Here is an 11,274-nt window from a genome sequence, read left to right as displayed (position 1 = left end):
CACACACACACACACACACACACACACACACACACACACACACACACGGATCTGTGTCTGCTGGATTTGTGTTTCCTCCGACCCCAAAGCAGCAATCTCTGCAATGCCTAACCATGACCTAGGAGGGCAAACATGCTCCGCCTCAGAGTCCGTCCCCTCCTGCAAAGTTCTCTTCTTCACAGCTTAGTCGTGATTCTGACGAGGAAGTTATGTGAAAGTCTGAAGAGGAGGTCATGACTGTGCATTGTCTTGTATAATAGTGATTACTGTATTTACATAGCACCTTTCAAAAACAATGTTACAAAGTGCTTGACAGTGAAAATAATAAAAATAATCATTAAAATAAATATTAATGAATTCAAAATATTTGCCGGTGCCTTTACGAAAAATTTCCATTTTATGCAAATCTAATGGACAACAAAGTAAATAATAATAATAATAAATTTTATTTATATAGCGCTTTTCAGAGTACTCAAAGACACTTTACATTGTGTACATAAGTAATGTGAATGATGTGCTGTGAGAGCTTAGAGATGGGGACACACCACATCACTTTGGTCACAACTCCTCATCCAGCAGCCAAGACTCTCCATGAACAGTCCTCAAAGCTACAGACGGACTGGTGACTTCTGTCCAACCACTGAATACATGACACCACATTTGTGTGTTCATGAGCAGTTCAGTGTGTAAAAATGTGATTCAACGCAAACACAAAAACAACATTTGAGAACAGGAGGGAACAGCTGAGAATGAACCACAAACACTAAGGGAATACGAACAGGATTCATCAACTGGTGTGTTCTTGCATCAATAAATACCATATTTTTAGTTCTACTGGTTTTTATTAGTATCAATCTAAGGAAGAATATTTGGTGCCATGGATAGACCTAATAGGAATCCAAATAAACAAAAGCATGGTCTGTATATATAAATAAATATTCTTATAAGAGGGTTCAGTCTCATTCAGATCTAATTTCAAATTTGCTCTATCTAATGAATTAAAATTAGACATTTCTTTGAGGCTGCATGTAGGATATTGTGTACTTGATGTGGTATTAGTAGAGAAGATTTATTTGCGCTCACATCCCCTTCATGTCGTCTTTGCCCTGACCCATCACGAGCGAGTGATGTCTCCACTCTGCGAAAGCAGTTGCCTAAAGCAGTTTTTAACTGCAGCCTATAATAAATAAGCCTATTTTCAAGTCGATTTACAACAACCAGTAAAGCTACACTACGTCAATCTCACGTCACCATTTATGTGGCTATTTTTATGTTTATTAATTGTGGATGTAGCCAGGTAGCTATGTCGGCAAATGACATCCCCATTCTTAAAAAAAGGTGCAAGATAAGATAAGAGATCACTTAGATCAAGAATTGTATGGTGGGTGCTACAATTTTGCGACCGAGCTGTCAGTTGGGAGCATTATTACAGCATTATAAACTGTAACCTCCATATGAGCGCAGTGCATACACACACAGTCCAGTGCAGGTAACGGTTAGTTTTGTACTAAACTAAACCAAACTGTCACAGCTTGGCGAGCAGGCAGCAGGGGAAAGACATGCGGGAACAATGCAGCGATTTAACGGCTATGACTTACAGGTTTTGAGTCTAAAAGGCAGGCAGGAAACAGCAGGCAAGGTCACAGGAAACAAAACTCCAAACAGAATTAAAACAATGGAGACGAACTGACAGATGACAAAGGGAGCCTAGAGACGACACACAAGGGGAGGAGGGTGATAACGAGAGACAGGTGAGAGCGGGGCCGATGAGGAACAGGTGAAACTCATCAGGGCAGACAAGCACACCGGTGGGAAACACAAAGGCAGGAGGGGAAGCTGTCTGAATTGGGAGAAAGGTGAGTATTTCAAAATAAAACAGGAAAGTGTGACTAAATGAATCAGCATTACACTTGTAATGTATGACTGTATGAACAGCGATGCGTTCACTTACTGACGTGACGTACACACCGAAATAAAGTTGAACAGGAATGCGACCACCTAGTGAACAAACGATACTCAGCGACGAATCTTTGAACTGATCCGAACAAAGTGATTCGAATCAGCAAAGTGTTTCATGATTTCCACCTCTGACACACTCACACACCACACTCCTGACACATACGCTCATTATGTTGACAGCAACAACAACAACAACAACAAGACTAATCATTAGGAAGAGGCAGCACAATGATGGTGTCAAAGCAGAGGTTTATTATTCGGGTGAACTGCTGCTGAGTTAGAGCCTCTCTGCCCTTTTTTTTTTACATTATACTGCGAATGGTGACACAACTCGCTGCTCCATTAAAGATATAAATAGCAATGAGGGCAGACGAAAAGCAATAAAAAAAACACCTAAACTAAACCACTGGAAGAAATGTAATGACTTCTACTCTATCCAGGACAGAGAGGGTGAAGTTTCACTTCCAGAAAAATTAAAGAGGCAATGACTCAAAGATAAGAGCACTGTTCATGATGAGTGGCAGCAAACATGTGAGCGGTCAAAACTGCTTTAAAAAATGCAGCAACTGATTGGTCTGTATTATTAAGGAAACAAGAAAAAAAGAAGCGGAGATGGAACATGACTGTAGTCAGAAAGATTTCATTATTTTAAAATTGTTGCTGGCAGTGTTCAAAATGAATTCTGTTACCAATTGCCTTGTGAATATTACTTGTCTAATGCTGTCAACTGTCTTATGGTCAGATGATACATGTGGCAATTTCTTTTAATGGATTTAGGCAGTAGTGGAAGAAGAACGCAGATATTTTATCAAAGTAAAAGTAGCAATACCACAGCGTAAAGATACTCTGTTACAAGTAAAAGTCCTGCAATCTTACTTTAGTAAAAGTACACAAATATTAGCATCGAAACACACTTAAAAAAGTAAAAATACTTATTATGCAGAATGGCCCTTATCGGAATCATGTATTATAATCATTGATAGATTAATGTACTTATCACTTTAATGATTTTAAGAAAAGTCGGGATCACCAAATTCAGGAGCATTCATCCTCTGGGGACCATGAATGTCTGTAGGTTACACAACTTAACTTCAATCCATCCATTAGTTATTAGGTTATTTCAGTCTGGACCAAAATGGTGGACCGACTGTCCAACATCTCTCTAGAACCTCTCTGCTTTCGGGGCTAAAAATGTAAGGTCTAACACATCAAGTGAAACTAAATCTAACATATGACTTTCACCTGTCATAATGGACCCGTGGGTGACTGTAGCAATCAATACGCAGAGCATCAGCACTTGGTGTTGAGCCGCTCACGTCCTCTGCAGACCATGTCCTCTTTCATCCATATGCATCAGGCCTCACTAACCCATCCACCACCTCAGCGCGAGCTTCCCACAGATCAAAAGGCCAGGTGATGTGTGATATGGAAATAACCAAAGTGATTGGCCACGAGCCCTCCTGCTCAAAGGCAGCACAGTCCGCCTGGCAACATCTAAGGATATCAACATGAATAGTGATAGCTCAGTGATAATAGCTCAAAGGTGTCTTGCTGATTGATAGATGCTGTATCAAAGGTACCAGGTTATATGCAGCCTGTTACCAAAGTGACATCCTCGCTTTCATCAAACCATCTGTAACTGATTACATGTGGATGTCAACATGTGCTAATGATGCAACAGTTTGCAGCTGTTTAACACCTATTTTCCAAGTTGACTGTGAAAAACATTTACTGCAAAATCAGAACGTTTTTTTTTGTTTTTGAATAGTTTTTAAGGGGATGAACTTTCTTCTTTGAACACTCGATGAGCTTTTCACTGGCCAAAATGTCAACTATGCACACGAGATATATTGTTATCTAAACAAGACACGTTTCTCATCCCACTGCACAGCTTGAATTTTCATGATCCCACGTCCTTTCCCCAGGCTGCAAATTCACACAAACATGTTGAACCCGACAGAGTATTGTCCGTTTTGTTGTGGGATGTAATAAACGCTGCAGCCTCTAGGATTTCATTCCAGTACTGCAAGGTGTTTTAAGTGCAGTGAGAGAAACAGCAATATTGCAGTAGTCATCATCAGAGAAAAATAAGCATTACCAGTCTCTTTACTGAAATATAGAAGGGTGACGCAAAAGAGAAGAGGGATTGAAAATAACAAATAAGGTAAGAAGACAAAAAGACAATATCTCTCTAAAGTAATTAGAGATTATATCAGAAGAAAGTTTCATTTTCACCAAGATAACATGGCGTCATCATGATGTGACATGTGACTGTTTATTTATTTATTTGTTTTTTTATTTATAAATGTCGCCTAAGTAGATTTTACAATTACAGACGACAACATGTGATGCACAGGACTGTCATTTTAACACCAATATTTTCAGGATTTTAAAGCTGAAACAATTAGTTCATCAAGTCTGTTGGCAGAAAGTTAATCAGCAGCAAATTTGAGGAATCACAATTAATCTTCAAGTCAATTCATGGTAAAGGTTCTCTGGTTCCAGGGTCTCATATGTGAGGATATGCTGCTTTTTGTGTTGTAATTAATAAATAATGAAAACACCAGCACAGGCAATATGCATGATCAACTGAACATACAACACTTTTGAGGTCAACAATAGTGCCTCAGTAATTAGAGATATAAAAAGACTGCCCTCTATAGCAAGAGGATATGAGAGTCCATTGATACACACACACACACACACACACACACACACACACACTCACACACACATATATATACCCTCTGACTAACAAGACAGGGATATCAAAGAGACCAAAGGCTGGCGATGAGTTTTGAGCTCTGCCTAATTGGATGCGGCTTAGGCTGTTTCGGGTCCAGCAGAGTGAATAGCCCTGGGAGACAAGAGCTGACCGCCACACACACACACACACACACACACACACACACACACACACACACACACACACACACACACACACACACACACTCCCTTTTTTAAAACTGACAATGTTGTAGTTCTTTGATAAGATGGTGCATCGTTTATCAAAATACTGTCACTTTAAACTGTATGTTTTTGCAATCTAAAAGTCAGCACCCATCTTCTCAACATAGACGTTGATCCTGCTGATGACGGCACAGATATATTTGATAAATAAGGCATCAAGCTTAAAGGAATAGTTCAACATTTTTGGGGAATACACACTTGCTTTCTTGTCTTGAGTTAAATGAGAGGATTGATACCGCTCTCACGTCTGTACACTGAATGTGAAGCTAGACCCAGGATAGGGTTAATATAGCTGACCATGGACAGGGGGAAACAGCTAGTCTTACACACAGCAAGACGTTACATCTTGTTTGTTAGAAATAAAAATAATATTTGATGCTAGGAAGCGACTGCGTAGTAGTCCTCCAGTGAAATCACAACGTGTCGTTTTTATTCTTCTATTTTGTTACAGATTAAACTAACACGATATAACATTCTCACGTCTGTTCCTTAAATATGAAGCTTGAGCCAAGTTGTTATCTTAGCTTAGCATAAAGACGGGAAGCTAGAACTTCCTAACTGGGACTATTTCTTGGCGGGGAGCGGTGACTCCCTGAAGTCTGGCGGTCACTGCTACAGGCCGAGGAATAATCCCACATATAACCCCTTGTAAAACTGTATCTTATCCTTTTTAAAATCTAGCTTTAATATGCTGACATGCAGCTTTTGCTACCGTTGGACAGAGCCAGGCTCGCTGTTTCCAGTCTTGGACTAAGCTGTGCTAACCAGCTGCTGACTGTAGCTTCATATTTGCCGTAAAAAGGGTATCATTCTTCTCAACTCTCAGGCTAACTCTCTAAATATCAAACTACCCCTTTGAATATGTTCTTACACTAGTCAGTGGTGGTAGAAAAGGAAACGTCCAAAAATCACAGTAAGAAGCCAGAATTTATATGAATAAAACAGTGAAACAGAGGTACTTGTGAGTGAGACCGTCCTTATACGTGTCCAGGGAAGAACCGGGGTTGAGCTGACATCTAAAGATCATCAATGGGTCAAAAAGCCTTGAGTCCATCCCAGCTCTGACATGCTCTGTGCGAGCTTATTAAGTTGAGGCAGAACTGTCGGCTTCTGTGCTCGAGATGTCACCTCTTTCACCACGTTTTAGCTGCGACCACGTGCGTTCATGCGTTCATGCGTTCATGCATTCTCACACACACACACACACACACACACACACACACACACACACACACACAACCTCACTGATCTCCATGCCAAATCTGAATCTCCTATAGGACGAAAACTGTGGCTGCCAAACTTAGGGAGGGGACATTTTTGTGGACCAACCGACTGACGGAGCATGCTACAAAGCTGCTGGTTGCAGCTAATAAAACATGCATCCCGTGTTCATAATGCTGGGCCTGTAAACTTAACTTCAGTCTGATCCACTGCTTTCATATAACCGAGTGGTTTAGCAGCCCTGCGAGAGCTTCCTGGACTTGCTTCATGACATATGGCTGTGTTGCGCTGCCACAGCCTGATTGTGTTGTAGAGCAAGTTACCAAATCCATCAGGGCACACAACAGGCCTTTCAATGATGAATAAGCCCGAGGCTGAGAAGCTAATAACTCAGAGAAAGGCCAGTGGTAGTGAGTTCCAACGGGACAGTTTACAGGCTGCCATCCAGAAAAGGTGCAGGATTATATTAAAACTCAGGGAGTTTAACTAGAGTGGGTTTGTTTTACCCTGGTGCCTGCTGCTGTGGTTTGCATTAGCTGCTTCCACACATTTAAAACACAGCACGATTGGCAATTTAGCCAGAATGTTTTTAACTTAATATCCTGAAATCAACAGGCATGAGTTTTAATCCTTACAATTCAAATTTAGTTTTACAGATTCTGCTTGGTTTGTGCTCGCATCCTGCTTTGTGTATGGCGCCCCATGTTTGACACAGAATTTAAAATAAAAGAAGAGAGAGGCAGCGAGGAGGGTGAGCAGATGACACTCGTTTACAGCAGCATTTCTTCACTAAGCCCCCCCCAAACCAGGACTTTACTCTCTTCAAGACTCATTTCTCGCCCTTCCTTCACTGCCGTCTCTTTCTTCGATCTCTCCTCCTGCTTTGTCACTGGACCATCTGTGTTGTGACGCATCCAGAGGCAACCAGCCCAGCGCTCTGCCAATCAGGTCATTTACCAAATCTCAATTGACTGCTGCTCCAGTTTCCATGGAGAAGAAACAACCAGCAGGAGGGCAGCGAGGCGAAAATCAATGATTCCCCTCGAGCCTGGCTCGGGGCCAATTCCGGACCTGAGATTTGACGCATAAGAAGAACAAAGCTGGAGTGGATGTTGTTGTCTCAGGATTTTACAGCAGAAGAGAGAATTGTGGGCAAGGTGGTCAGGGAGAGATGGGGTTTTTTTTTCCCTCTTACCATGAAAAATATGGAAATTCTGTACATGCCTTGTCCAGCCTCAGCTCAGGCTGTGTGACAACATCGTCCTTTGAGGTTTGTGTGGAACAGAGTGTGAGCGCAGTGAAGAGAAGCAGGCTGCAGAGGTAACAAACTGCAGCCGCTTTCTATTCTGAGACATGAAACCAGGACAGCCAAGGAGACAGTGATCAGGCCCCTGCTGATGCTCCACTAAAGGGCTTCAACACAATGCCTGCACACCACCAGCAGGCTCACCTGAACATACCTTCCATTGGCATAAACAACACCGGCATGCATGCACAAGATGAGCAAACGTACTCTATGCCTATCCACATGTAAACACAAAGGGGCGAGGATATGGCTGCCACCTGTTGGTGATCCTGCTAAAGTTCACCCAGTCACCTTGCCGTTTCCCTCCGCGATGCTGCAGCAGACTCATTTATCCTCTCTGCTGCTGGCGGATGCTCTCTTTCACCCGAGCATGACTCATACCTATTGAGCCTAATGCTATACCGAGGCTTAGCCACAGTCCATCTATTGTAAAGCTCAAATGAATTACACGCAATTCAGCAAAAAAACAACAGGTTTATGTACAGAGTAAGAGCTGCAAACTCAATCCAGCAATGTGATACAGCTAAAACAATCCTGTCAGTCTATTGTTCTATTATCAGCTATATTCATGCAATTATTCCAGGGACTCACACCTGGAGGAGCAGCAGGCACGGAGGGGGAAAAAAAGAAACATCTACAGTCAAATCTACATTTTTGCAGACTTCCATCAAAAGAAAACTTTGATTAAATTATTTGGGAAACCAAATCTAAACATGATGAAGACCACGAGGAGCAGTTGTCAGCTAAAAAAAAAAAGCTTGTGAGTGGATCTTTGATGCTCAAATCTATTTTGAATTTTTTTGCATTCGGCTGATGACATCATGCAGAATGGTATTAAAAGAGGCTCAAGCTTTAACCAGACGGACATAATAACTTGTGAAATGTGGTGTAACCTGCAACAGAAAAGCACTTATTCATGACTGTCCAGATGTTCCAATTAACGAATGCAGTGTGAAGATGGGTCCTTTGGCCTTATCCCAGATGTTAACGGATTTACCCACACTTGAGTTTGTGTCAATCCCACACATTATTAGAGAATGCGCATGAGGAATACATCTGGTTTGCACAGATGTAAAAAACAAACTTCGGGACGTCATAGGGGGAAATGCTGTTTGTCCGAAATACTCAATAGCTCACACAGTATACTCTCTCTCTCTCTCTCTCTCTCTCTCTCACACACACACACACACACACACACAATACTCGCATCTCACTGCTGCCGCTCTTCCCTCCTGTTGCCACAGCAACGCAGCACTCGTCTCCGTGTCTCAGTGACAGCACATGCTCCCATTAAAGAAACATCCGAGAACAGCAGAGCAACAACGCACTCACACATGCCGTCATCTACTGTACGACTCGCATGCAAATCAAGGATGCAGGTTGATCTCTCACACTCTCTCTCTCACACACACACACACACACACACACCATCCAAGTTGAACCCCTTGAGATGATGATAATGAATAATTAATGATAATGGATGACGCTAACATGCCCCATACAAAAAAGAAACGGAATACAAATAATGGGCAAATACAGCTCTTTGTTCTAAGTAACACATGGAACAACCTTTATATCTGCTCCTTCATAGTCACCAAGCTCATTCAGTATCTTTGCTCTCAAGTAAAAATCCAAACTAAAAGATAAGATCACACACACACACACACACACACCCTGTACAGATGACATTAAATTGAAATGTGTCCATACCTCACAGTTGCGTCCGGTGAAGCCCTGTCTGCACGTACAGGTGTACTCCCAGGTGTCCTCTGGCCTGCCAGTGGATGGCAGAGCCAGGCAGAACCCCCCGTTGAGGCAGGGTCTCCCCTCGCAGGGGTCCGGACGAGGTGCCGCCTGGGTCGGGGTGGGCTCGGCTGGGGCCGGGGTGTCCGGGGCCAGCTGGAAGGCAGAGGGGATGGCCCCGATGCTGCTGCTGCTGCTGCTGCCACTCAGGAGCAGGAGGAGGAGAAGCAGGGGGGCCGTGAAGCGCTGTGCGATCTGCGTGGGACGGCAGCAGGGGACTGCTGGCACCCTGCACACACTCATCCTCATACTCTGGTTTCTTCCCTTCTTCTTTTTGTTGTTGTCTCCCCTTTCCGCAGAGCTAAAGCAGCTGCCGTTCATGCAGCGGCTGAGAGGTGTGTGTGTGTGAGAGAGAGAGAGAGAGAGAGAGAGAGAGAGAAAGAGAGAGAGAGAGGAGGCGGAGGCTGGTATAGGATGTGGAGCATCAGCTGTGCGCAGGCAGAATGACTGAGAGCAGACTGGCTGTTGGTGTGGAGGCTGAGGGAGAGAGAAGGTGGGGATGCAAATAGAGAAGGGGAGGGCTCTCGGCTCTATTCTGTCGCCGAGTCACAGTGACGAAGATAGCTGACGACACTACCCCCCCACTCTCTTTCCTGGCTTCTGCATGAGAGTAGCAGGGGAGCTCTGCACCCTCCTCATTTAGAGTCTCATCATCCATAACCTCTCCTTGGAGCCGGTCTTTGAAGGTGGGAGGGAGGAGGCTGTAGTTGGGGAAGACGGAGGAGGAGGAGGAGGTGGTGTTGGTGGATGAAATCTTTATCAGCTTCGCCATAAGATTAGCTGCTTTTCAGCAATAACAGGAGATGATGCACTCCAAGTGTGACAATAGCAGAATGATGCTCAAGGCGGTTCAAAGTAAAAATGTCCAAAATCCTTCATAAAACAATTCCCATAACAGCAGGGAACTATGACGTGATGACCAAGGTGGAGAGAGAACATCTTCACATAGAAGTTGAAAGTAGCAGACATGTTGATATATTTTCCAGAGGTTTTTATGGGTATAAATTCAGGACAAAGACATGCTTTAGGTTGTTGGTTAAGTCATAATATGAACTCTGTTTTGGGGTGGATTTTCCCTCAAATCCCTAATCTGATGCAATGCTTCGTTGAACTTTACAAAAGGGGCAGTCCACCAATTTTACATATTAAATCTATAGTCACTAGTACCAGTAATAGTTTGAGACAAGTGGCATGACTTGAGTTATCTGGGGATTACAAATTTAGAACAGAATCAACTCAGGTTTGGGTTGTGGAGATTGAAAGACTCAAGGCAGGGAGTCTGAGAAGAGATGCTCCAGAGTTGCACTGTGAGGTACTGAATGGGATCCAGCAGTTTCTAAGCTTTATTTAAAGTGTAGGTTTGCAAAAGTCTTTCTTGAACCGATGGAAGACACCCACTTGATTTCATTAACACAAGACTACTGAAGGCTGGTATACATTTTCAATAAACTTTTTTTTTTTTTTTTTGCTCAAAACTTGATTCCGTCACTCATCTCTCATACAAACATGTTAAGACACGATCTCTTAACGAACATTAACATGGGGATTATTACAGCAGATAAAAACTGTAATGTACACACCAGCATCAGGCTATTGAAACACTGGGAGCCTATCCTTTGAACAAGGGACTAAACAGCATATTTGTTTCTCAAAAGTCCCCCAACTTTATGGAAGTGCTGCATTAAATCAATGGCGTGCCCCTTAAGTTGTTTTAATATAGAAAGCTTACTAATTATATAAGACTAAGAGACAACAAAAAAGGTGAATACTGATCAACTTAACCTGCACTTCCAACATAAACGTCCTTACATTCTCTTCGATAAGAAGCAGAAGTCTCATCAGGCCCTGACCTTTCTCCAGACTCTCAAAGGTGAATGTTTGATTTACAACCTCAATTTATTCCGTTTAAGGAGTTGCATGTTTCAGTAAGATCAATATAAAGCCCTGGTGGTTGTTAATGAGACGTCGGCCTCAACTTTTCACCATTTACATAATGAGTCCTCCCAAGATGCAAT

At 42.7% G+C, this 11,274-nt stretch overlaps 1 protein-coding gene across 1 annotated transcript in view; it reads right to left on the bottom strand.

The window, feature by feature from the left end:
- The window catches only part of dner (delta/notch-like EGF repeat containing), a 45,214-nt gene extending 35,466 nt beyond the window's left edge, over positions 1 to 9,748 (bottom strand). Inside the window, exon 1 of the mRNA XM_031860701.1 lies at positions 9,167 to 9,748. Coding sequence (XP_031716561.1) covers positions 9,167 to 9,580 — 414 coding nt within the window. The 5' untranslated portion in view covers positions 9,581 to 9,748. The remainder of the gene's footprint in view (positions 1 to 9,166) is intronic.
- Positions 9,749 to 11,274: the final 1,526 nt, after the last annotated feature.

Source organism: Anarrhichthys ocellatus, unplaced genomic scaffold, assembly GCF_004355925.1.
Source record: "Anarrhichthys ocellatus isolate YVR2014 unplaced genomic scaffold, GSC_Weel_1.0 scaffold24, whole genome shotgun sequence".
Lineage (NCBI taxonomy): Eukaryota > Metazoa > Chordata > Actinopteri > Perciformes > Anarhichadidae > Anarrhichthys > Anarrhichthys ocellatus.
Note: the sequence above shows the minus strand (reverse complement) of the source record. Positions and strands in the feature narration are given on the sequence as shown.